The following is a 22,288-nucleotide window of genomic DNA, read 5'->3' as shown; positions in this document are numbered from 1 at the left end:
AATTCTTGCCAATATCTGAAATTTAAAAAATGCTGTTTGTCACAGTTGTGTCTGGACTTCTTGGTGGTCATCCAGGGGAGAGCTATGTGCTTCCACAGCATGCAATGGGAACAACAGGTCAACACCTCATAACTTCTGTATGTTGTATAACTAATGTCTGTATGCTGTATAACTGATGTCTGTATGTTGTATAACTAATTTGCACTGAAACAATGAGCTTTGCACCTTCTGGTGTCAGCCCCAGGCATGTTGGACATGTGCAGATTGACCTGCAGTGCATGGGCAGCCGCTCTGGTGCTCCTGGCACTTGTCAGATTGGCTGTACTTCACTGGGGACTCATTCTGCAAATGTGGGGTGGCCCTTTATCTGGGAACTTTTTCTTAAAGGCTACTTAAAGCAAATATTCCATGCTATTCTTCACACAAAAGTCCCAAGCAGATGGACCCAAAAAGTAATAAGGTGATGTGCCAGATATAAAAGTGGTAGAGTTGGTAGGTTGATAATTTATGTATGATCTCGCAAGCTCATTTATTCTGTTACCTTGCTCTGCTTGTACTCTGGTGTCCACCCGTGTGGGTAGGATGTGGGATTAGACTGATGCTAGCAAAGTACTTTGGGATCACTCAGATTTCTGTAGGTGTGAAAACAGCTCTTTTAAAAATTGAAAACCTGTTATTAACCACACGTCTTACAAATCGGTATAGCTAGCTATATGTACAGACTGGTGCCTCTCCTGAGGCAATGGGAGCGTTGATAGCTGTCAAAGCACAAACTAGTTTACTGTGACTAGAAAATGTACATTGCCCTCTTGTGAAAACAGTCAGCTCTGCTGCAGCAATAGAAATATCCAAGGATACGTTCAGTTGAAAAGTCAACATGTTCTGCCACTCTTTAAATATAGCACAGGTCAGTGTTTGCTTTAGACTGACATCTCAGAGTGTGCTCATAGCACAACAGAACAAAATCTTTCCTATTTATGTACACAGGGTAGGAAAAAAATAAAAGGCTTTTTTTCCCTTGGCTCTCCAGTCATACTGGATTTCAGTCAGTTCATCAGCGTGCTGAACTATACTGTCACTGTATCACTGTGACAGCTTCACTTTTATTTCAGCTTCCTGACAGGTCTCAAACACATGATACTGTGACCTCAAATTTGCATCACATTCAAGCTTCAGTGCCACACCATCCCATTCTCTCCCTGTCATTTCACATTCCTGATTAGAATAGTTTGTTTTAAATTGTAGATATTTATGGATTTTACTGGAAATTCAACAGGACTGTCTAGTTCATTAGTTAATCTGGGAAGGTTATAGGTTAAAGACAGCATTGTGATTTAACCCACGCTAACAATATAACCACGATAGCTGCTTGCTCACTTTCCCCCCTCCCATCCCGAATAGGGGAGAAAATCGGAAGGGAGAAGCTCGTGGATTGAGATAAACACAGTTTAATAAAATAACAAAATACCACCCATATACTACTAGTACTATATACAAAATTGAATATAAAATAAGAGATACTCAATGCAATTCTATGAACTCCATCCACACCAAGCAGCCAGTCCCAGGAAGCAGCACCTGGTCCCGAACAGCTGATCCCAGAGAGAGAAAAGAGAAAAAGGCAGAAAGGCCCAGAGGCCTCTGCAAGCAGCATATTGGCAAAAGGCTGCAATAAAGTAAGTCCCAAACAGAACTCCTGCAACCCGTCTCCATCCCAGCTCCAAGAAAGAGAAGCGAGAAAGGAAGATCACAGCTCTTCCTAAATATGAAGCATGATGCTAATGGGATATTCTTATTGATCAGTCTGCATGTCAGTCAAGCTCTGCCCATCCATGCCCCCCTTACTGCCTCACACCTGTGGGCAGAGCTCAGAAGGTCCTTGGCTCTCAGACCAGAGCAGTTAAAAACGTTAACTCTGTCCCAGGGTGTTATCTTCTTGTTCTCAAACCAAATCCAAACAATGACCGTGCTAGCTATGGAAAAAAAAAAAAAAAAAAAGGTTTCTAACAGCATGAAGAAAATTAACTAATTTTCAGTCAAGCCAGCACAGACAGTTAAAGACAGGATGAGGAAATAACACTTGGTATTTCAGCTGAGAATTAAAATCTCATTCTTTACTGAGCCATTCAGTATTCAGCCTATAGTCATGCAATCCTTCATATCTCAAGAAATCACAAAGTGCTCGTTGAAATGGGATTCAGGTCACGCCTGCTGTTGGGATGTATAGCCTGTCTTGGGATATATTGCCCCATCAAGATGCAGCCTCTCTTTCTGTTGATGAAGAAGAATGGAGAAAGGAGCTTTGGATTGCTATTTGTCAGGCTGGCTGTTAAACTGAATGTTACAGACAGTTTAAACACTTTGTCTTGCAAAAATATTTTTTCAGCAAGCAGTGCTACCAGAACAGAGATCGTGTATTCACAAATGACGAATGCAGGTACTCTGGTACCTATCAGATATTAGGACTGTCCACAGCTGAGCGTCAGTCAGAAATCTAGTGAATAAGAGAAGCCAGACACAAGCATTTTTGGGCTGGGGCTGGAAGAAGTATCGATGCTGACAGCAGGTAGAAATTATTAAATTTAAGACCACCTTTCTCTGCCAGCAGGGTTTTATTTAGGTTGAATTTAGATGGTTTTCTTTGTGAGTTACCTGGGTGGCTGTGAAAAAGCTACCTTTTTCTGTGCTTGCTTTGAGTACACTCTCATTGTTGCCCAATTGAAGAGCCAAAACCTCGACAAAGGGATTCTCCAACTGGTAGACTTCTGTGACATTACCATTGACCCCTGGGAGCTTCCTAAGAGTTGGTCATGTCCTTACACTCCAGCAGGAAAGACTGAGCTATGTCAGAGGTACAGACTCCTTCTGACACTTGTGTAAGATGGGAAGAACAGAGCTACCTCAGAAAGCAGTCTCTGATTGACCATCGTAGATCTTGGTGCTTTCAGAATTCTCTCTCCAGCTTAGTCAGAAAATCCAAAATACTGCTGCTGCCTGCTAATGGCTTTTGCTTGAGTGAGTGCTTAAAATTCACCGTGAGAACCCTGGTGCTGTGGTTTAGGATTTTACCTTCTTTCTCCTGAGTTGTCTCTGCCCAGGGTCGTGGCAGATGATGCTGCTAAATCTGCCCTGGCAGCTGGACTGGGTGTCCTCTGGGCTTCATCCCAGGCACAGGAAGAAATGCCAGTGTTGTGTTTTCTAGTTGGACCCTACACCTCAGCCTGGAAGACAAGCTTCTCCATATTTTGACAGCTCTAAAAAGCACTGACGCCCATTAGCTTGGTTGGCTTTTTTTTTTCTTTAGATATGTCGTGTCTAAGGCATATTTTAAGTTTCTTCTCTCCTGTTGTTTAACAGGAACTGTATACAATTCTTCTGTGTTTCTTGTTCCTTATTTGTTATATGCTGAGAGACTGAATTCCCTGGCTAGTTTGTTGAAGGTCTTTGCCTGGGCAATATTATCACCCGTAGGTATTTGTCTCTCATTAAGGAAAGATAAAAATAGTTTTAAGACTTCATTACAAGGAAATCTGGTTGTAACCTTAATTACAAAGGTGCTGACACCTCTCCATAAAGATCTCCCGCTATGAGAAGGGAGGCTTTTCCCTATTTTTATTAGAGCATGACCTCTAAACCAGACAATTCTGTCATATATCTTAAATAAGATGCCACATGGAGTCTCTGTGAAACTACTTAGATTCTAGAGACAGCTACTTTCAGAGGGTGGTTGTTCGTTGAATGCCTCTCGCAGATGATTTATGAAGTTTTTAGAGGCTTGAAAATCCTTTGACCATCAAGAAGACCCTTTAAGCCAGGAGTGTTTTGAGAAAGGAATGCAATAGAAAGGCAAATTCAGAACACCCCTGTGCTAGAGAAGATGCCCACCTATTATGTCTGTGATAATAGCAATCAACTGAGAGAATGCTTTCTTATTTTATTCTCATCTTCTTTTAACTTTGGTTTTGATTTTTTTCTTGTTTGAGAATTTAACATCATGCTAGAATTAGCTCATTATTTTTCATCATTAATTACATCTGGTATGAAATGTGACTCTATCAAGCACGTGTGAAATACATGTCATTACTCTTCCTCTAGCAATAACTCATCTCTAGAGAGCATTATATGCAGTCAGCTCATAGAAGAGATATGAAAAAGCTGGGGGTGTCAGGAACTGGATTTTATCTCCCAGCTGTAACCTTTAAAAGGACATTTTGGGAACTGGCATCACCCAGAACAGTTTTCCTGGGAGGATCCCTCTTGACGAGCATAAACCAGCATCCGTCTGGAAAGTAGTTGGTAGCATAATAGTTTGGTCATGATTACATAGTTTATTGTTCAACCATTGATGTTTATAGGGCTTTTTATTAATCTTTATTGACTCTGGGGTACAAGAATATTACAGATTATGTGATGTGCTGCCCTCATAAGAGAGCTGACTTATCCAAAGGCATATATGACTAATTCTCCTTTGAATTTTCACCTCAATACTGAATTATTTTTTTGCCGTTATTGTTGTTGTTGTATTGTTGCATGCTTGCTAAGGACTGAGTAGCTGTTGTGTATTCATGAAAGCCTACAACTTGATTTATTTAACATGTTTACCAGAGTACTTGGGGGAAAAAGTCAAATCTATTACTCATATTCATTACTCAATGTGGAAAAGCAACAGTTGTTCCCCAGTGTGAGCTGCTTACCATAATCATACTGCTGGGCTGTTCAGATTGCATCAGTCTACATTTTTGAGTGTATTTTTGAGGTAATGTTTATTAATGGGAAAGATTGATTTTGGTATATCCCTCTAGTTATGTTTTGCTGTGTCTATAAATAGACCTTGTATTTTGTTCTTGCAAGTGGATTCAGTTGGGCTTTCAGATTTTTAGAAATTTCTTTTGTAGCTGAGGGGAAGAACTCAAATGGATCTGATTTTGAAAAGAAGTTGCATCCACCACCACAGTGAAAACATCAGTTGGACATTTGACATGCTCATACTTCTATGTGCAATGGAAGTGGTACAGGTATCTTCAGCTGGTCTGGTGCACAGAGGGTTACTTCATCCTAAGGAGAACATGTAACTACACTAAGCTTGTGTGACAAAGCAGCAAGGAAACAGCACTAAAGACGTGTATTGCTTAAAGGATTTTTATTGTATCTTATTTTTAGCAGACTCCTAATTATGTTACTGAAACTTCAGTCGTTATAATGGTGTCAAATAGTGCATGCAATTAGATGTCCTGGTGTCGGAAGAATGGGCATGGATATTAACTAGCTTTCTTTTAAGCATGAATATTGATGCATCTTTTTTGTTAGTATAGTTTTGTTCACCTTTTTAGATCATTTTTAATTAAAGGCAACTCATTGTCTGCAGAATTTACCATTAATTTTATACTATCTCTTTGTATGGTCTTACTGAATTCTAGTGTTAAGTCATTGATAGACTAAGTATATGTATAATTTTAAGATCTTAAAGGAACCAAATGGACTCCTAGCTGGTTGTCTGTCTTTAACAGAAGAGACTGCTCTGCCTCTTGTAGCTTTTTGCTTCAGTGGTGGTTTTCTTCTGTCAAAAAGGAGCTGAAATTCAAAGGTTCCACATGCTAGAGGGATTTGAGTTACTCAAGAAGGCAAATGCAAGGGAGAAGGCAACCCTGCCTCTCTCTTGCTTTAAATCAGCAAACAACATATTCCAGTTTCCACTAATAGATTTACAGATTTCTCTAAAATAAGTCCTTGTGATCATGGCAGATTCCTGGAAGAGTGGATGAAGCCACAGAAACCCACTGGAAGGCGATGGTACAAAGTTACAGTACTAACCAAACAGAATCTGTGGGTAATTTTCTCCCTCCAAACATCCAGTCCATTTAAGCTGGTCTGATAAAAGTCTGTACCTCCAGGAGCTGATTGGAGTAGGAAGGGTGTAACGGGGGAGAAGCTCTACTCTGTGGGATGATACTGTGTTCTTAAGCTGGCCAGTTGCCTAAAAAGAGACAACTTTGGGAAACATCTAGTACTAAGTATCACTGTCATCAATATCCCCATTTTATCCACATTGTCTCATGAGCATAATCAGTACTGGCACAGCAACAGCATATCCAGGGGGATGGTGTCTCTGTGGGACAGCCGTGATCCATATGGCCCACGGGGAGTTTTTCTACATCTCTTTCTACAGATGGCAAAGAGCATGAATGATGGAAAAAAATAATTTGTACACAAAAAGGATTTTGCCTTCTTGCACCACTTTAGACATGGAATGAGAATATAATGCTCCTTTACATCCTTCCATTCATCCTTCGAAGGTCTTTTTTCAAGATCCCTTCTCCTTAGTGGAGTTGATCTGTGGAGCTAATAGGAAAAGAGACACTGTACTCAAGAGCTGTCATTGCCAGAATACCTGTGGTTTATTCTAGACTACATACTTTTGTAATTCCCAAAAGGTGCCACAATGGGCTGTGTCGTTCCCTCTCCTTTCCCATCCTCGGGAAAATCCATTGGATTCAAGTCACAAAGAAAAGTCTTCCAGGCTTCTTGCATTAAGGTTTTGTCTTTCCTCTTTCTTTTTCTTCTCTGTTGAGCTTTAGTTTTTATCTAAATGCTGCTCAGACAGAATTCCTAGGTATTGTGACTCAATAACTGCAATAATAATACTGTTATTCACATGGGACTACAAATGTGCAACAACACTTCATGTAATTAAAACTGTGGGGGTTTTTTAAAGTCAGTGAGCTCAACAGTGTTGTCTTCCAAGACTTTTTTTTTCTCAGCAGGAACTGATTTAGTCCACTCCCTATATATGTACATATGTATGCATGATCCTTTGCATCAGGATGCTGGTATATCGAAGTTTTTTATATACTGTTTGGCTTGTAAGTCTTGACATCAGCCCTTCAAAATGTTTGTGTTATAAAAGAAAGCCTAGATATGGAAGACAATACATAATCTTGCAAAGGTGGATTCTTAAAACTGCACTGTTCTAAAAGAGTCTCTTTATATTATTCTCAATTAAAACAAACAGAAGTGTTACAGATGGACGGATCTCCTAAGTAGGGCTGTACAAAATTTTCGGAAAGAAACCAGGAAACCAATCTGCTCACAGCTTCGTTGCAGAAGAAAAAATTCGAGACAGGCCTTGCAGCATTTAGAAATGTGGACCCATTTCCAGTTTCAAATTATTAGAAACTTCATTTTAGCATAGTTCCTTTGTGAGATGTTGGATTGTTTCGAAGCTCAGTATTGAAAATAAAAGTCAATAGTATATGCATCGAGACAACAAGGAAAAGAAGGACTCTCTGAGATCTTGAGGTTCAAATCTTCGATTCTCTGATACTCTCAGCTACAGCCATTTTCCTCCTCTTTCTGCAGTTTCCTTCCTGCAATACTGGGCTATAACAACTCCATATGCGTAAGAATGTTAGGAAGACATATTACATAAGTATATGAGACAGTCAGATATTTCAGGCACAAGAATTTTTTCTGCAGTTCCGTTTGTATATTCATAAGATGGTTGTCTCAGACTTCAGTGACTCGCGTTTCAAATCCCTTTTTGGCTGGAAATAGCACTTACTGGTGCTTCTATAGTCCTGTTCTTTAGGGAAATTTGCACTAAGGACTTTACAACACAGCAGGCACAGCACTCAAGTTAATACTCTGAACCTTTGGAGCCAAAACTCACTGGGAAAATAAAGCCTTTTTCAGAAATGAAGCAGAGTCAGATGATCTTTAATGGGGGGAAAAAAAAAAAAACAACAAAACAGAAGAAGTGTCCCAGATCAGTGTATTCTCCATCTGGTATGTTCCCAGATTCCTAAAGAGATAACATGGTGTCAAGAAAAAGGATGTTGTAATTAGGCTGGGGCATAGCTACAGCACAGCAGGATCCTGACACTGTCACAGCCCTGTGCTGTCGCTGACCTTGGGGTAGTGGAAGACTCTGCCAAACTTAAAATAAATAAAGCGTTCCAGTGCTGCTGCTCACTTAATGAAGATCAAAGAGAAACAACATTTAATCAGCGGTAGTCGTGGTGTTGTGCACTAGTAATACTAATTGTTTTGACAACAATTCTCTCTGAAGATTTTTTTTTTTTGTTAGCACTGAGTAATAACTGATCTGCTAGTGTATTGACCTATAGCACTACCACAGCTCAATTAAGTTTCTTATTGTCCAAATCTAATCAGAGAAAAGCTGAGATTGAAAATCGATTCATTTCTTTCTAGTTAATGACTAATTCCCCACAAATGTGAATATAGAGATTAACTTTTCAGCTTGAAAGTTTTTTTTAGAGGTGGACCCTGCCAGATGGTTGTTTAAGAAGAGCAGCTTCTCTTTCCCCATCCATCTTCCTCCAACCTCTTGGCATATTCTGACTTGTTTTTTTTTTTAATTGTAGGTCTTGCTTCAGCTCCTAAATTCTCACGTATTTCTTCTCCATATGCTTCAAATGGGTATTTCTGCAGTGGCTAAAAACATCTGCAAGACAGGGTGACTTAATCTTTAATAATAATGTAAAAGATAGTTGCTGTCCTTAGAGGTCTGGGAAAGACAAGAGACTCTTCTCTGATCCCAGTTCAGCCTCCAAGTTGTGAATTTTCCCTGTGAAGGGGAGAAATTAGATTTCTTGGCTCTTCTGAATATTTCTTCTTTATATGAAGAACAAACAGCTGCTTATGAGCATCCCCATGTGTCTGTTTATGCATATGTGTTCACAGCATTGAAGCTACTGAGCAGAGAGATAAGCAGCAAACATCGATGCAGTTTGGCAGTTCTCCCCGGTTTTTGCTCGTTGTACGGGTCCCGCTGCAGCAGTATCTGAAATAGTTGCAATCCTCTGTCGTGTTTATCCTCGCAGCGTGCCTCTGAGGTGGGGACATCACATGAATTTGCACGTGGAGAACTGAGACCTGGTTCTAAATAGTCATTTAGACTGTGGTCTTTGGTGATCCTCAAGATGGTCCTTTCCAGAGGCTCAGTCCTATGGCTCAGCTGCTGCTGAAGCCTGTAGATCCATGGCTGTGGCTGGTGCCCACTGCCTTGGGACCCTCCAGCAAGCTGAAACCAGGTGGCTGGAGGCATTTTTCCTAAGGCAGGACATTTCTACCTTTTACTGCAGGTGTGCGTAAGAGTGCAGCTCTATCAGACTCAAAATCTATGAGGTCAAAAGGCTGGAGGGTTTTTACTGTGAATATTAGCTCTGGGACAGTGTACAAGGTTCTTTCTCATGTTTCTGTATCATTCCTGCTCTGCAGTTCACGTTTAAACTCTGATGTCTTTTTTTAATTCATCTTGCTACAGAAAATACCATGCTGGTTTCTGCTTAGCAGCAATGAATTCTGCCAGTGTTGAACGGTTCACGTCTCTATCTTGTCAGCCTGAAGCCCAGATTCATGTGTATCGATCCACTGCGATCCTATGGGGTAATCTCTTTTCTGATACTCAGCAAAACATAATAAGAGTCCTTTTTTTGGCTGACTCGAGAGAAGAACTTGATTGCTCTGAAAGAATCTGGCTGGTAAAACCCATGCAGACCTGCAGTACAGGGTTGTGGTATTGCAGGCCCCAAACCTGCATTTTTCCAATGGCTCGGTCTCATGGAGTCTTTTTGTGTGTGTGTGAAACATAATAAGAAGGCTAGAGTAGAGCCAGAAAATGGCCTTTATCACAGATACTGGGCAGGGACTCACATACTTTGGGTGTGAAGCTTTTAGGTACACATATGACAAGGTGGAAGGAGATAATAACCCTTCAAAGATTGATTGGGAGAAGAGGGAGAAACAGGAAAATTGATTGTTTTGCTCCCAGTTAGGGCAGCTATAGGAAGAACAGAAAATGAATCTGACTTCTGAAGTGGTGAAGCTATATTAATATGCAAGAGAATAGAATACATTGATGCAGTTGCTTCATTGCATATTCCATCAGCAGAAGCTGCAGTTGTACACATGGACGATCTAAAGATCATTGTCTGCTTTGATAATTGTGCTGTTTCTTGGGTTACATTAGTGCCTAAGAGCTTGGGTTTCAAAAGGTACAAACTCTGAAACAGTAGTACCATTTATATTTGTTTATTTGTATTTTGGAAGTGTCTTGGTTTCAGCTTGGGCAGAGTTAATTTTCATCTTAGTAGCTGGTATAGGGCTATGTTTTGCATTTAGTGTGAGAATAATGTTGTCAACATACTGATGTTTTAATTGTTGTTAAGCAGTCAGAGATTTTGAGCTTCTCACGCTGTGCCAGGTGCACAAGAATCTGTGAGGGAGCACAGCCAGGACAGCTGACCCGAACTGGCCAAAGGGATATTCGATACCATATGACATCATGCTCAGTATTTATTTTGGGGGAAGCTGACTGGGGGAACTGCTACTCGGGAACTGGCCGGCTATCAGCTGACTGGTAGTGAGCAATTGCATTGTGCATCACTTGTTTTATAAATTCTTTTATTATTGTCATTATTATTATTGTTTTTATTCTTATTGTTCTTTCTATTGTTATTATTTTCCCTTTCTGTCCTTTTAAACTGTCTTTATCTTAATGCATGAGGTTTACCTTTTTCCTGATTCTCTCCCTCATCCCACTTAGGGGGGATGGTGAGTGAATGGGTGTATGTGATTTTAGCTGCTTGCTGGGTTAAACCACTGTAGGAAAACAGAGGTAGTGTAATTCAACAATCATGAACAGAGTTTGTTAGGACTGTGCTTGCTTTTTCCAGCTTCATCTGCAAAGTAAAAATAGCTTAGAAAAAAAAAAAAAAATTAAGCTAACTAGCCTGGTGATACACACAAGATGTGGTTGGGCAAGGCTCTCAGCTATGAAGTATTTTCCACAAAACCCTGCTGCTATTCCAGGCAGTTTTTACACGCATCGTTAACTTAGAAGATACAGCCAACCTGCCCGTTTTCCTCCGGCTGTACCGCATTGGAGCAGAGACCCAGGATCCACATCAGCCCCATTAGAGCGGCACTTGCTTCAGCTCACGTGGGGATCAGTGGCACCAGTGCTGTAGCTGGGGGTGAGCTACTGAGAGAGCTTTTAGACGTCTCACAGGATTTGTCTGCATAACAGAATGATGATGTAGGGTGGGGAGGAACAGAAGATAAGGAGAAGGTTGAGGAGAGGGTCCCATGTTCACCACACATCTAAACATTGTGTCTGGGTTTATTGCAGCATCCCATCTCTAGCACAGTGTGGAGACATGGTCCAGTTCCACCCCCTGGAATTTCAGTAGTGAAATTAAATCATTGTAATCCTCACTTTATTTTCAACGCCTATGAACAAGATGGCCCCAGACCTTTCAAAGGCAGGTGATGTGCCTTTCTGTGTTGATGTGCTGCCACTCCGTGTCAGAGAGCTGGGAACAGGACAGGAACATCTGCATCTCTGGGATCTGAATCCCTTAACATCCAATTGAATTGTTAATGGAAGCGTGCATAGCTGCTGAAATTACTTCTGCTTCTGTGGAGCCAAATTCTTGGGTGCTCGTTCATTGCCTGTTATGTCTCTGCAATAAACTTCTGCCTTGAGCACTCTGAGACTCAAATCCTCAGTGGTTATCTAAATGCATCTAAATGCTTTTCATTAAAATGGCAGTTGGGGATAGGAGCCACAGAAGGACTTCAGCACAGTAAGGGGTGGTTAATTGCCTCTGGGAGCAGGATCTCCAAAGTCTAGACAGAAGAGATTTCCAAGGAAAGCCTTTGGAAATCCACAGCTAAAACTTTTGGACAACTTAAAGTGGTGAGAGACCTGGCTATGAAGACGACTGCTCTGTACCTTTCATTGCCTCTGTCCTTTTGTAGGTTTTGCCTCGATTTCTTAAAGGCCCTTGAGGGTCTGGAGTTGAATAACATTTGGATATGTTTCAATTCGTTAAAGATCTCATCCAATGAATAGTAACGTGGGGAATAAGCTTTGACAGATCTAGAAAGCGGTAAGGAAATGCCTGCAAATTTAGCATGATCATAGGCCCAATTCAAAACCCACTAAAGTAATTGGATTGTTTGCACTGGCCCATACGGCTAATAATATACATTCTGCTTAGTATAATAGTGGTTAAGATCCAGATGAGATGAAAGGAGGACTGTGAAAATTATCGGAGTTAAAGTAGATTTTAAAATACATTTATTGGGGGAAATGCTAGAATCCAAATCTTCTTTTCCCTGAAGGAGCTCTTCAGCCACTAATATGTTTGTGGTTTTGATGTTGTTGTATTTGGTTGGTTGGCTGGTTTTTGTTTTTGTTTTGTTTTTGTTTATTTGATTGATTGGTTGCCTTTTTTTATGTATGTGGTTTTGTTTTGTTTTGGTGTGGTTTTTGTTTGTTTGTTTGAGGGTTTTTTTGTGTGTTTTGTTTGTTTGTTTGTTTGTTTTTAAAATGTTTGCTCTCTTTCTGATCCCTTTTAATATTAGTTCATGCAAGCTGTTCCCAGTTCGGGAACTCATCGTTCCCTGACCCATACTATGCTGTAGCTGGCACTTTCTCCTGAGCTGCCCATTTAGTTTATTTCAGATAAGGGACGCAAGTGAGTGTGGAGTTGCCACATCCAAGCTGAGAACTTTCAGCAGGGGAAGGATGTTACATCACCCACTGCGGTGATTTTGGAAAGCCTGGTTTGTAGGAAAGCACTACAAACATTTGCTTGGTCAAAACCATGTGAAAGATAGCTGGGAAGAGGCCTAATCTGAAAATTATAAGGACTAGAAGTCTCCTGGCCTAGGGACTGTGAAGACTTGCTTTTCTATTAAAAAAAACAACCAAAAAATTAAGCTTAATTATTCTGCTTCCTCTACAGCCAGTCAAGGGAAAGTCTCTGACGCTTAATTTGACCACTTCAGGTGGCTCTTTGGAGAAGCTTCTTGCCATTGCCCAAAGAGCGATGCGTGGCAGCGATTCGGGGTGCTGCTGTGAACATTCCTGCTCACAGCTCCATCCTGCTTGGCCTTGCCTGGTCCCACTGGTCCCTCCCCACCATCCTCACCACCCCTGGCAGGATGCTCTTCACCAGCCCTCTCCGCTCCAGCACTAGACATGGAGGCAGCTCGCAACCTTTCACATTCCTTTCACTGGCATTACTCTGGAGAGTGAGGGTGAGCTGTAACATGAATAAGAGGGGAACGTTGTGCCTTAGCCATTCCTAATCCACACATCCTCAGGGAGTCTTGAAAATATATCTTTATCTGTTCTAAAGGTGTGTCTGTCCTGACCTGCCCTTGAACTGTGTATTCCCAAGGCAGTCAAATCTCTTCCAGAAGAAGGATAAACATACTGGCTGTGTCTTTGTGCTGCTGTGGTTATGCTCTCGTTACAATAGTTTTCAGTTCTGTACAAAGAGGTGCTGGCAGGCACAGGCACAGCCCTGCAGGTCACCCCTGTGCTACAGCAGCACAACCTTCCCAACAGGTCCCGACGGTTACAGCCCGTACGTCTCATCCCCTTCTCATGCCTTCACAGGTGAAGTGCAAGAGCATAGCACATTATAGAAAGTTACCATTATTTTTTTTATGAAGGAAGGAATTTAAAAGTATTATATTATTTTTTTCGCATCTCCTGGACTCCTGTGTTTGCACTGCTGGCAGGAGCCCAGACTTTCATCCTGTTGAAAAGCTAGTGAGCAGCAACCTGCTCCCCAGTCATCGCAGGCATCCCCCTTAGTGACCAAAATATTGCCACAGCTTTATCTTGTGGTTAAAATATCCACAGCATTCATGTACTATAGTTTCAAACAGATTAAACGCTGTGGCTCTTGCAGGGTGGGAGATTGTGTCTGACTGGTGACATTTTGGGCCCCTCATCATAAGAAGTACATCTAGGTACTGGAGAGAGTGCAGAGGAGGCGACAAAGCTGGTGAGGAATCTGGAGCACAAGTCTGATGAGGAGCAGCTGAGGGATCTGGGGCTGTTTAGCCTGGAGAAAAGGGGGCTGAGGGGAGACCATATTGCTGTCTACAACTACCTGAAAGGAGGTTGTAGCATGGAGGGTGTTGGTCTCTTCTCCCAAGTAGCAAGTGATAGGACAAGAGGAAATGGCCTCAGGTTGCACCAGGGGAGGTTTAGATTGGATATTAGGAAAAAATTCTTCCTGGAAAGGGTTGTCAGGCATTGGAACAGGCTGCCCAGGGAAGTGGTGGAGTCACCATCCCTGGAGGGGTTTAAAAGGCATTTATATGAGGTTCTTATGGACATGGTTTAGTGCTAGAGTTAGGTTATGGTTGGACTCGATGATCCTGAGGGTCTCATCCAACCAAAATTATTATGATTCTACATACAAAGCTGGGGATAAAACCCCAAGTCTGAACTTGGTCTCTCTACAGAAAAGGTTGCGGGAAACAGCTGCTACAGCTGTTGAGCAAATACACTTCAAAGGGCTTCTCACTTCTGAGGATCTGCAAGATGGGGCTTGACCAGCAGCTGTCAGCATCTGGGTTCAAATTTAAGAGGTTTGCTATAAAAAGTACCTTTCTGGCCTTCTACCAGCAGCCAGTCTTTCTGATTCTCAAAGTGCTCAGGTTCTCCACTCACAAAGGTGAACTGTGTGCCTAGCAAAGGAAGGAAGGAAGGAAGAAAACCCTAACGAAGTAGAAGGAAGGGGTATGTAACTCCTTCCTAAAGTGTGACAGAAACAATTGTATAAGGTGTTTTCCATGCGAGCCAACTTCTAGGCTTGTTTCCATGTGCTGACCCCTGACAAGGCTCATGCTGCTTCTGGCGCTGGCTGTGTCCCATTGCCCTCTTCACTGCCTCAGCCCTTGGTAGAGCGAGGCAGGGCTGAGCCCCAAATGGGTCATCTCAGCTTCTCAGGGAATCGGCAGCTGCTTCTCCCACCTTCTCCAAGCCTGGGATACAGGAGGTCCATCCCACTACCTGCTCTCCAACCTCCTGTGCTCTCCTCCAGCTCCCACCTTGGTGCTGGATGCTGTGACCTTACATCCGTGAGCGAGTTGTCACCTCAGCATTGTGTAGGCAGCACGTTCAGTTTCCTGTGTACTACTCTAAATCTGGTTTTCTCCATTTTATAGCAGAATTTCACTTTGAATAGAAATTCATCTCAAACATGATAAAACATCGCATGAAACACAAAGCACCTCTCAGGCCTGTCTGTAGACTCTCTCCACCCCACCCCACAAATGAAGAAGAGTCCCTTCTTTTTTGGACCCTTCCATCACTAGGGAATTTAAGGAAATGTATTTCTTCTACATTTGTTTTTTTCTTTATATTTTAGTCATATGCTAAAGCTTTGGCCATATGCTTTAGCATATGCTTTATGCTTTTTCAATAACTCCCTCCCAAAGATGAAGGGAATAGAGTTGGTCACAGAGTTGGCTGTGAACAGCATCACTTCAAAGATGCTAAAGCATCTGCAGCCATGCAGACAAATATTTCTAGATGTTTGATCAGTTTCCCAAAGATTAAGTTATATACAATTTGTAGATGCTATTTGCTAGATACTCCAGGACCCTTTGAAAGATCCCCATATACCAGAAAGGTGTCCAGAAATACTCTGAGAACTAAGACAATCTTCTCCAAAATTTAGGAGCAGAATAAGAGATATTTTTTTTAGCAGGTCAGAAAACATACAGGCCAAGCAAGAGATGAGACTGGAGAAACAGAAACAAAGGAGTGACCAGTGTTTGGTCACCCATAGAGCCAAGTGCTGTAAAAAGCCCAGGCAGGTATAATTTGTCTTGATTTTTGGATGGAATGGGTAAAGCAGGAGAGAATGCTGGTGTGGAGAGGGCACTTCTCAGTAGCACCGTTGCAGCACAAGGAAGGGAGTTGCTGTTGTACATAGACTGATCACCTGGACAGGAGTTTGCAGAGGAGGCTGAAGAACCCAGTGACTTGCCCAGTGGCTGTAGCCACTGAAAATCCCAGTTGTGTTTCTTTATTTCTTTTGGGACATTCTCTGAGCTCATGTCAGAGGCCAAATGAGGCAAAATAAACTACCCTCGTATCCCCCTTGCCAAAAACGGGTGTTTGTCTTCCAGTGATCCCTGTCTCCCATTGCACTTGGCTCAGACTAGGATTAAAGTAGTTAACAGTCTGTGCCTTCATGGAAAAAAAGGACTTTACACATTGCTAAGGCCTCACTGTATTTTAATAGTGAAATAATGTTGTACCAGAGCTGGCTTATTTTGCTGTGTAATTGTTTTGGTTTTCTTTTACTCCATTTCTTATTTATGAATCATTTCAAAACAGGCCAGTGGAAGTCTTCAAGTAGGTTTTTAAACAAGTTCTGACACTGTTTTAATGTTTTTAGTTGTTCTGAGCTAAAAATAATACAAACCAGCAGGTACAGACTGGGGAAGAGTGCCTTCAGTCTCTAAAGGACCTTTTACTGCATTTGCTACCTAGAGGGAGGCAAACAGAGAGAAAAAGGGGGGAAAAAAGAGTAAAACATCAATTCTGTTTGTTTGCCTCACTAGGCTGTAAATGCCAAGGTTTAGCTCTGAGCAGTGTCACCACCTTTCTCCCCTCAGAAGAGAAAATGTTGCCTTGTCCATGATGAAAAAATTAGGATGCTTTTCTCCCTTCCACATGAGGTTAATGGTACGAGTGGCACGAGAGGTAGGCACAGCTTGCTTATGCTCCTCTGGTGGGAGACTGAATGATCTGAGTTTCCCTAAGAATAATTTAGAAATGGTCTTTGGCATCTGTAGCTACTGACCCCTCCTAATCCCCCACTTCAGTCTTGGGCTCCTGAGTATTTCTGGGCATCTGCCACTTCTTAGCCATTGTTGTAGGTGAGCTTCTTCATTGTAGTTTAATTCTTTGGTCTCACCAGTACATTTGTAACATTTCTCAGTCTGGATCAGATGAGAAAACACCTGAATATGTTATTTTTCTCTGGACAGTGAAAATGACGACGGCAATTTCCCCTGGCCATGTGTCTTTCTGTTACAGAGACAGAGTGACAGTCACAGACATACCGATCAGGCCGCATCCTCAGCGATACTCAGCTCTTAACCAAAACTCTTGGAAGGCTGTAAAATATTGAAGTATTGTGTTTAGTAACCTATATGTCATGAGACAGTGATCAGTACAGATTTAAAAAGCAAGAGATTATTCTAATTGTCTTTTTGGCTTTGAACAGCCAGCAAGCTCCCAGGAAATAAAAAGGGTGAGCAGTGAAGTCCTGGAGGAGCTACAGGGCACAAGAGCCACATTTTAACTTCTCACCAGTGATCTGTGGAAGTGTGCACACATTTATACACACACACATGAAATATCACCAACGTTAACATGGCCAGTTGATATGGAAGTTGGAGAAAAGGTAGAAGAGGAAGCTGTGAACAGGATTTTTAGTAACCTGCAAATAACGTTCAGGTTTAGGATAACATTCACATAACTTTCTTCTGATGTAACCACGTATAGGATTTTGAGCCCAAAGAGCCTGTTTGCTTTGACAACAGGTTGAGGTTTGCACTACAAGAGGGATTCAGCAAGGTCTGGTAGCTGCAGTCACTGCAGTCCTGAGTGGTATGAGAGCATCCATGTATCTTTGTATGTGTTTAACGAGCCAAACCATGCTTATCATACCAGAGCCCAAAAATTTTTAAAGGTCAAAAAACAGAAAGTACAGAAAAAGCTGCAACAGTACCTTGAGGTATTTACAGCTCCGTCAGTTTGGATTATCAAAACAGAAACAGCATCTGGCTTGAGTACAGGCACGTAAGTTACATTTTCAGGAGAAGATGACAGCAGATGCCTCTGTGAACTATTGGAGAAGGGGCATAGAAGTAGCAGCTGGATGCTGACCCATAAAAAAGCAATTTTAGCAGCAGTGTTAACCCGGACAAAATGCCACTGGAATGGGTGCAGTGTCTCTGTCTCTTGATGCCTTCACGCCATGTTCAAACATCTTCCCCAAAAGATACCTGGGAAGTGAGATGAGCATATTTGGTATCTCTTCTAGGATAATGCAGTGATTTGCATCCCTTTGGGGGTAATTCACAACAGGGCAGTACTCTGAATGGATGGAGGTGGGCAAATGGAACTCTGCTCTCTCTGTAATATATACTACTAATATAATGCCACTGAGAGAAGCGATTGTATCACACCTCTTCAGCAATGCAAAAGTTATCCAGAATTACACAGAATCACAGAATGTTAGGGATTGGCAGGGACCTCGAAAGATCATCCAGTCCAATCCCCCTGCCGGAGCAGGAACACCCAGATGAGGTTACACAGGAAGGTGTACAGGCAGGTTTTGAATGTTTCCGGAGTAGGAGACTCCACAACCCCCCTGGGCAGCCTGTTCCAGTGTCTGTCACCCTCACTGGGAAGAAGTTCCTTCTCAAATTTAAGTGGAACCTCTTGTGTTCCAGTTTGTACCCATTACCCCTTGTCTTATCATTAGTTGTCACCGAGAAGAGCCTGGCTCCATCCTCGTGACACTCACCCTTAATATATTTGTAAACTTAAATAAGATCACCCCTCAGTCTCCTCTTCTCCAAACTAAAGAGACCCAGCTCCCTCAGCCTTTCCTCATAAGTGAGATGCTCCACTCCCTTAATCATCTTCGTTGCCCTGCGCTGGACCCTCTCCAGCAGTTCCCTGTCCTTCTGGAACTGAGGGGCCCAGACACAATATTCCAGGTGTGGTCTCACCAGGGCAGAGTACAGAGGCAGGAGAACCTCTCTTGACCTACTAACCACCCCCCTACTAATACACCCCAGGATGCCATTGGCCTTCCTGGCCACAAGGGCACAGTGCTGGCATCTGAAAAGCTGGTATCAGAGAAAACAGTCAGTTCAAAGGGAACTTTCAGGTTAGGGCGCCTCTGGCAATGCAGCAGCAGCTGCTGAGACAACCTGCATGGCCCATAGTGCAAGCAGCCAGCTGTGCACCACGATGTGCCTTTTTAGAGCTAGACACAGTATCCAAATGGTCATTTGGCCTTGTCAAAGGAAAAGCAGCAAAGGCTTGCCATGGTCTACATCTGTATGTAGTCAGACAATTAGCAGCGCTCATTTCTGTATATGCCATGAGATCCCTAAGATCCCCCATATGAAATTTGAGCATGTTATTCAGGAGCTGTCAGAGCTGACCACAGCCACCGCCAGCCTGCAGTGAGAGCTCTGGATGGGGACATGGAAAATTGTACAAGGCAGATCCGCTTCCTCGGCTGCCGCTGAAGTCTTTTCCCTTCAAACTTACATTATTAAATGCAATACTTAGAACTGGAATTCAAACAAGCACAAAATGAGATGGATATAATATATATTTTAGGAGCACAAAAACCTCCACGAAATTATGCTGGTAATATAGAAACAACATTATTTGCGTATAGTCCCTGCACTGCAATGGGACTTGAGCACTGGTTTAAAACTCCCTTTCCTAAGAGGTATGTTTTCTTGAGTCTGTGCCACGAAAATAATATCTACTCTCTCAAATGTCTTAAATCATACATTTCCCGAGGGGAAAAAATACCAGCTGAAAGCCTACATGTTATGGTCATTTACATATTTTGTTAAGCTACAGTCAGTTCACTGAGAATGGATATTAAACCTGAAAAGCATTGCTTTGTATTGTTTAACTGAATCTCAGTTCTCAGGTACTTGTATGATGTTGGTTGGCAGATGAGAACATAAGTTTCTGGGTTTTTTAAGCTATGTGTGGATTATTTTTTAAAAATAACTGAGGTTACGTAACAGCAAGCCCACACAGCTACTCGCTTGCAACATGTCAAGGGCTGGTTACTCCCAAGCAGAAAAAATACTGTTAAAACACACCTTGGTTGTTGTATTTCATAGTCAGAGAATATTACACACAATCTCCCGTTTGCACCCAAGTTCATTCTAAGGTTCGCTAGATAATTCAGCTTTAAATTTGTATTAAATATACTTGTAATACAGTTTGAGGTAAGCTAAGATATTTTTGTAGAAATGAGTTTTTAATAATCATTACACTGTAACTGTTATGGAATCTTTCACACAAAGCCCACCAGCAGCTCTTCCTAACTGCCTCACAGCACTATTTCAGAGTCAGGCACATCACTTGCCCCCTTGCATTGACCACAGTTCTGTTTTTGTTTTGTTTTGCAGTTCTTCCCATATGGAGATGCTTCGAAGTTTGCCCAGCACGCCTTCCGAACCTTTGATAAAAACGGAGATGGGACCATCGACTTCAGAGAGTTCATTTGTGCCCTGTCCATCACCTCGCGAGGCAGTTTTGAGCAAAAGCTGAACTGGGCCTTCAACATGTACGACTTGGATGGTGATGGTAAAATTACAAGAGTGGAAATGCTGGAGATCATAGAGGTGAGATCAATTTGATGCTCAAAAATAACTTGTCTGAACATACATGAAATTTGATTACTTGTTCAAATACCCTTTAGATTTTAAGCACACAAGAGGCTATACTTCATCATTAAAAGCACACATTATATATATTCATTCTATACAGTGGTGCAAGCACACTAACATTTTAATAGATGTAATCTTGAGAATTGCAGAGAATATGTGCATATAAGCTTTTAAATATCCAGAGGTATTTTTTTTTTCCTGATGAACAGATTAACCGTAAGACCAACACAGCAAAGGATTTACAAAGTCCATCTCAAAATCACTTGACACCCATGAAATTACTGGTTTGCAGCTCAAGTAGCTGAAACCTTATTGGAGATTAACTTCGGATTATTACAGAAATTCACAGGGATAACATCACACTATTGCAAGTGAGCTCTCACAGATGGGCTTCAAGATGACCACAGCATGTAACAAGAAGGATAAAATTTACCACCCTCATCACCTGCCAGCCACTCACCACAGTAGTTCTTAACAGATTTTGCTTACATATATTCATAAAAAAACTATTATTAAAACGTGATGACTTCAAAAAATGGTTATTCAGAATTTATGTGAAATATTTCAATGGAGTGACTAAAACTGAAATAAACAGTTCATCGAGAGAATAGATGACAGCAGCTTTGCACTGTGAACCAGTAAGCCAAAGAAATTCATCCCAGGATGCAAAATGCAACCACCAAATTAAATGTACACCTAAAGAATGTAAAATACATTCTTCCTTGTTTTAAGTATATGGACATGGGATTCTAAGAGAAAAAGAAAAAAAAAAAAATCTTTAGGGAAACTGGCAATGATTTTATTGCTAAAATATCTTTCAGAATCACAGAATGTCAGGGATTGGAAGGGACCTCAAAAGATCATCCAGTCCAATCCCCCTGCCGGAGCAGGAACACCCAGATGAGGTTACACAGGAAGGTGTCCAGGCGGGTTTGAATGTCTCCAGAGAAGGAGACTCCACAACCCCCCTGGGCAGCCTGTTCCAGTGCTCTAATACCCTCACTGAGAAGAAGTTCCTTCTCAAATTTAAATGGAACCTCTTGTGTTCCAGTTTGTACCCATTACCCCTTGTCCTCTCATTGGTTGTCACCCAGAAGAGCCTGGCTCCATCCTCGTGACACTCACTCTTTATAAACATTAATAAGGTCAATGTTGAATTTTCCATTTGGTTTCTTTCCAAAGGCCATCTACAAAATGGTGGGCACTGTGATAATGATGAAAATGAATGAGGATGGTCTGACGCCTGAGCAACGGGTAGACAAGATCTTCAGCAAGATGGATAAGAACAAAGACGACCAGATCACACTGGATGAATTCAAAGAAGCTGCAAAGAGTGATCCGTCCATCGTATTACTCCTGCAGTGTGACATTCAGAAATGAGGTGGTGTACGATGCGTCATAGACTGCACAGAAGTTTAATGTTCCATTCAGTTTGCAGCTATTTCCACACACACAAAAATTTGCTTGGACTACCTATAAATGGACTTGCTTCTTGTGTTTGAAACACTTGTGTGCATGAGAATGTCATTTGCTAAAGAATTTTAAAAGTATATATTATAAAAATAAACTGCCACAACGTGATGTGTGCAATGTCATTTCATAACAACCCTCTTCCTCTGAAGCCTGTGCAGCAGTCCTGTGCTGCAGTGAATTATATTATTTATTGTTCATGTTTTACTGATGCTAGCTCTGTGTCTCCTAGACTGAGTAATGTTAGTGACACTGAATTCCCATGGTAATGTTAACTGTTTATTATAAATCATGTCACCATTCTGCTGTAAAGTAGTACTGGACAGACAGGGGAAGGGTTCCTCAGCTCTTAAGTCTGATCCACACACGTGCTTGTATTGTCAGTGGATATAAATGTACTTCATTTGCATGCCTTTTAGGTTTGCCTTAATTCTTACCTCATTTGCATCCCTTCAATCTGGAAAGAGCTATGTCAGAGGAATGCAGTATAAAAAACCCAGAAAATCCCGCGAAAATGATCCCTCTAATTAAA

At 41.7% G+C, this 22,288-nt stretch overlaps 1 protein-coding gene across 2 annotated transcripts in view; it reads left to right on the top strand.

Moving 5' to 3' along the window:
- VSNL1 (visinin like 1) overlaps window positions 1-21,666 on the top strand; it is a gene marked incomplete at both ends in the record, with an annotated part of 51,913 nt that extends 30,247 nt beyond the window's left edge. The window contains 2 exons of one of the 2 annotated variants that reach the window (XM_080340894.1): window positions 20,026-20,241; window positions 21,469-21,666. In XM_080340894.1, the coding sequence (XP_080197020.1) occupies window positions 20,026-20,241; window positions 21,469-21,666 (414 nt within the window). The remainder of the gene's footprint in view (window positions 1-20,025; window positions 20,242-21,468) is intronic. The other variant, XM_080340895.1, reaches the window with a different exon arrangement.
- Between the last annotated feature and the right edge of the window lie 622 nt (window positions 21,667-22,288).

Source organism: Nesoenas mayeri (genome assembly GCF_963082525.1).
Source record: "Nesoenas mayeri genome assembly, chromosome: 3".
NCBI lineage: Eukaryota > Metazoa > Chordata > Aves > Columbiformes > Columbidae > Nesoenas > Nesoenas mayeri.
This window is presented reverse-complemented; position numbering and strand designations above follow the sequence as displayed.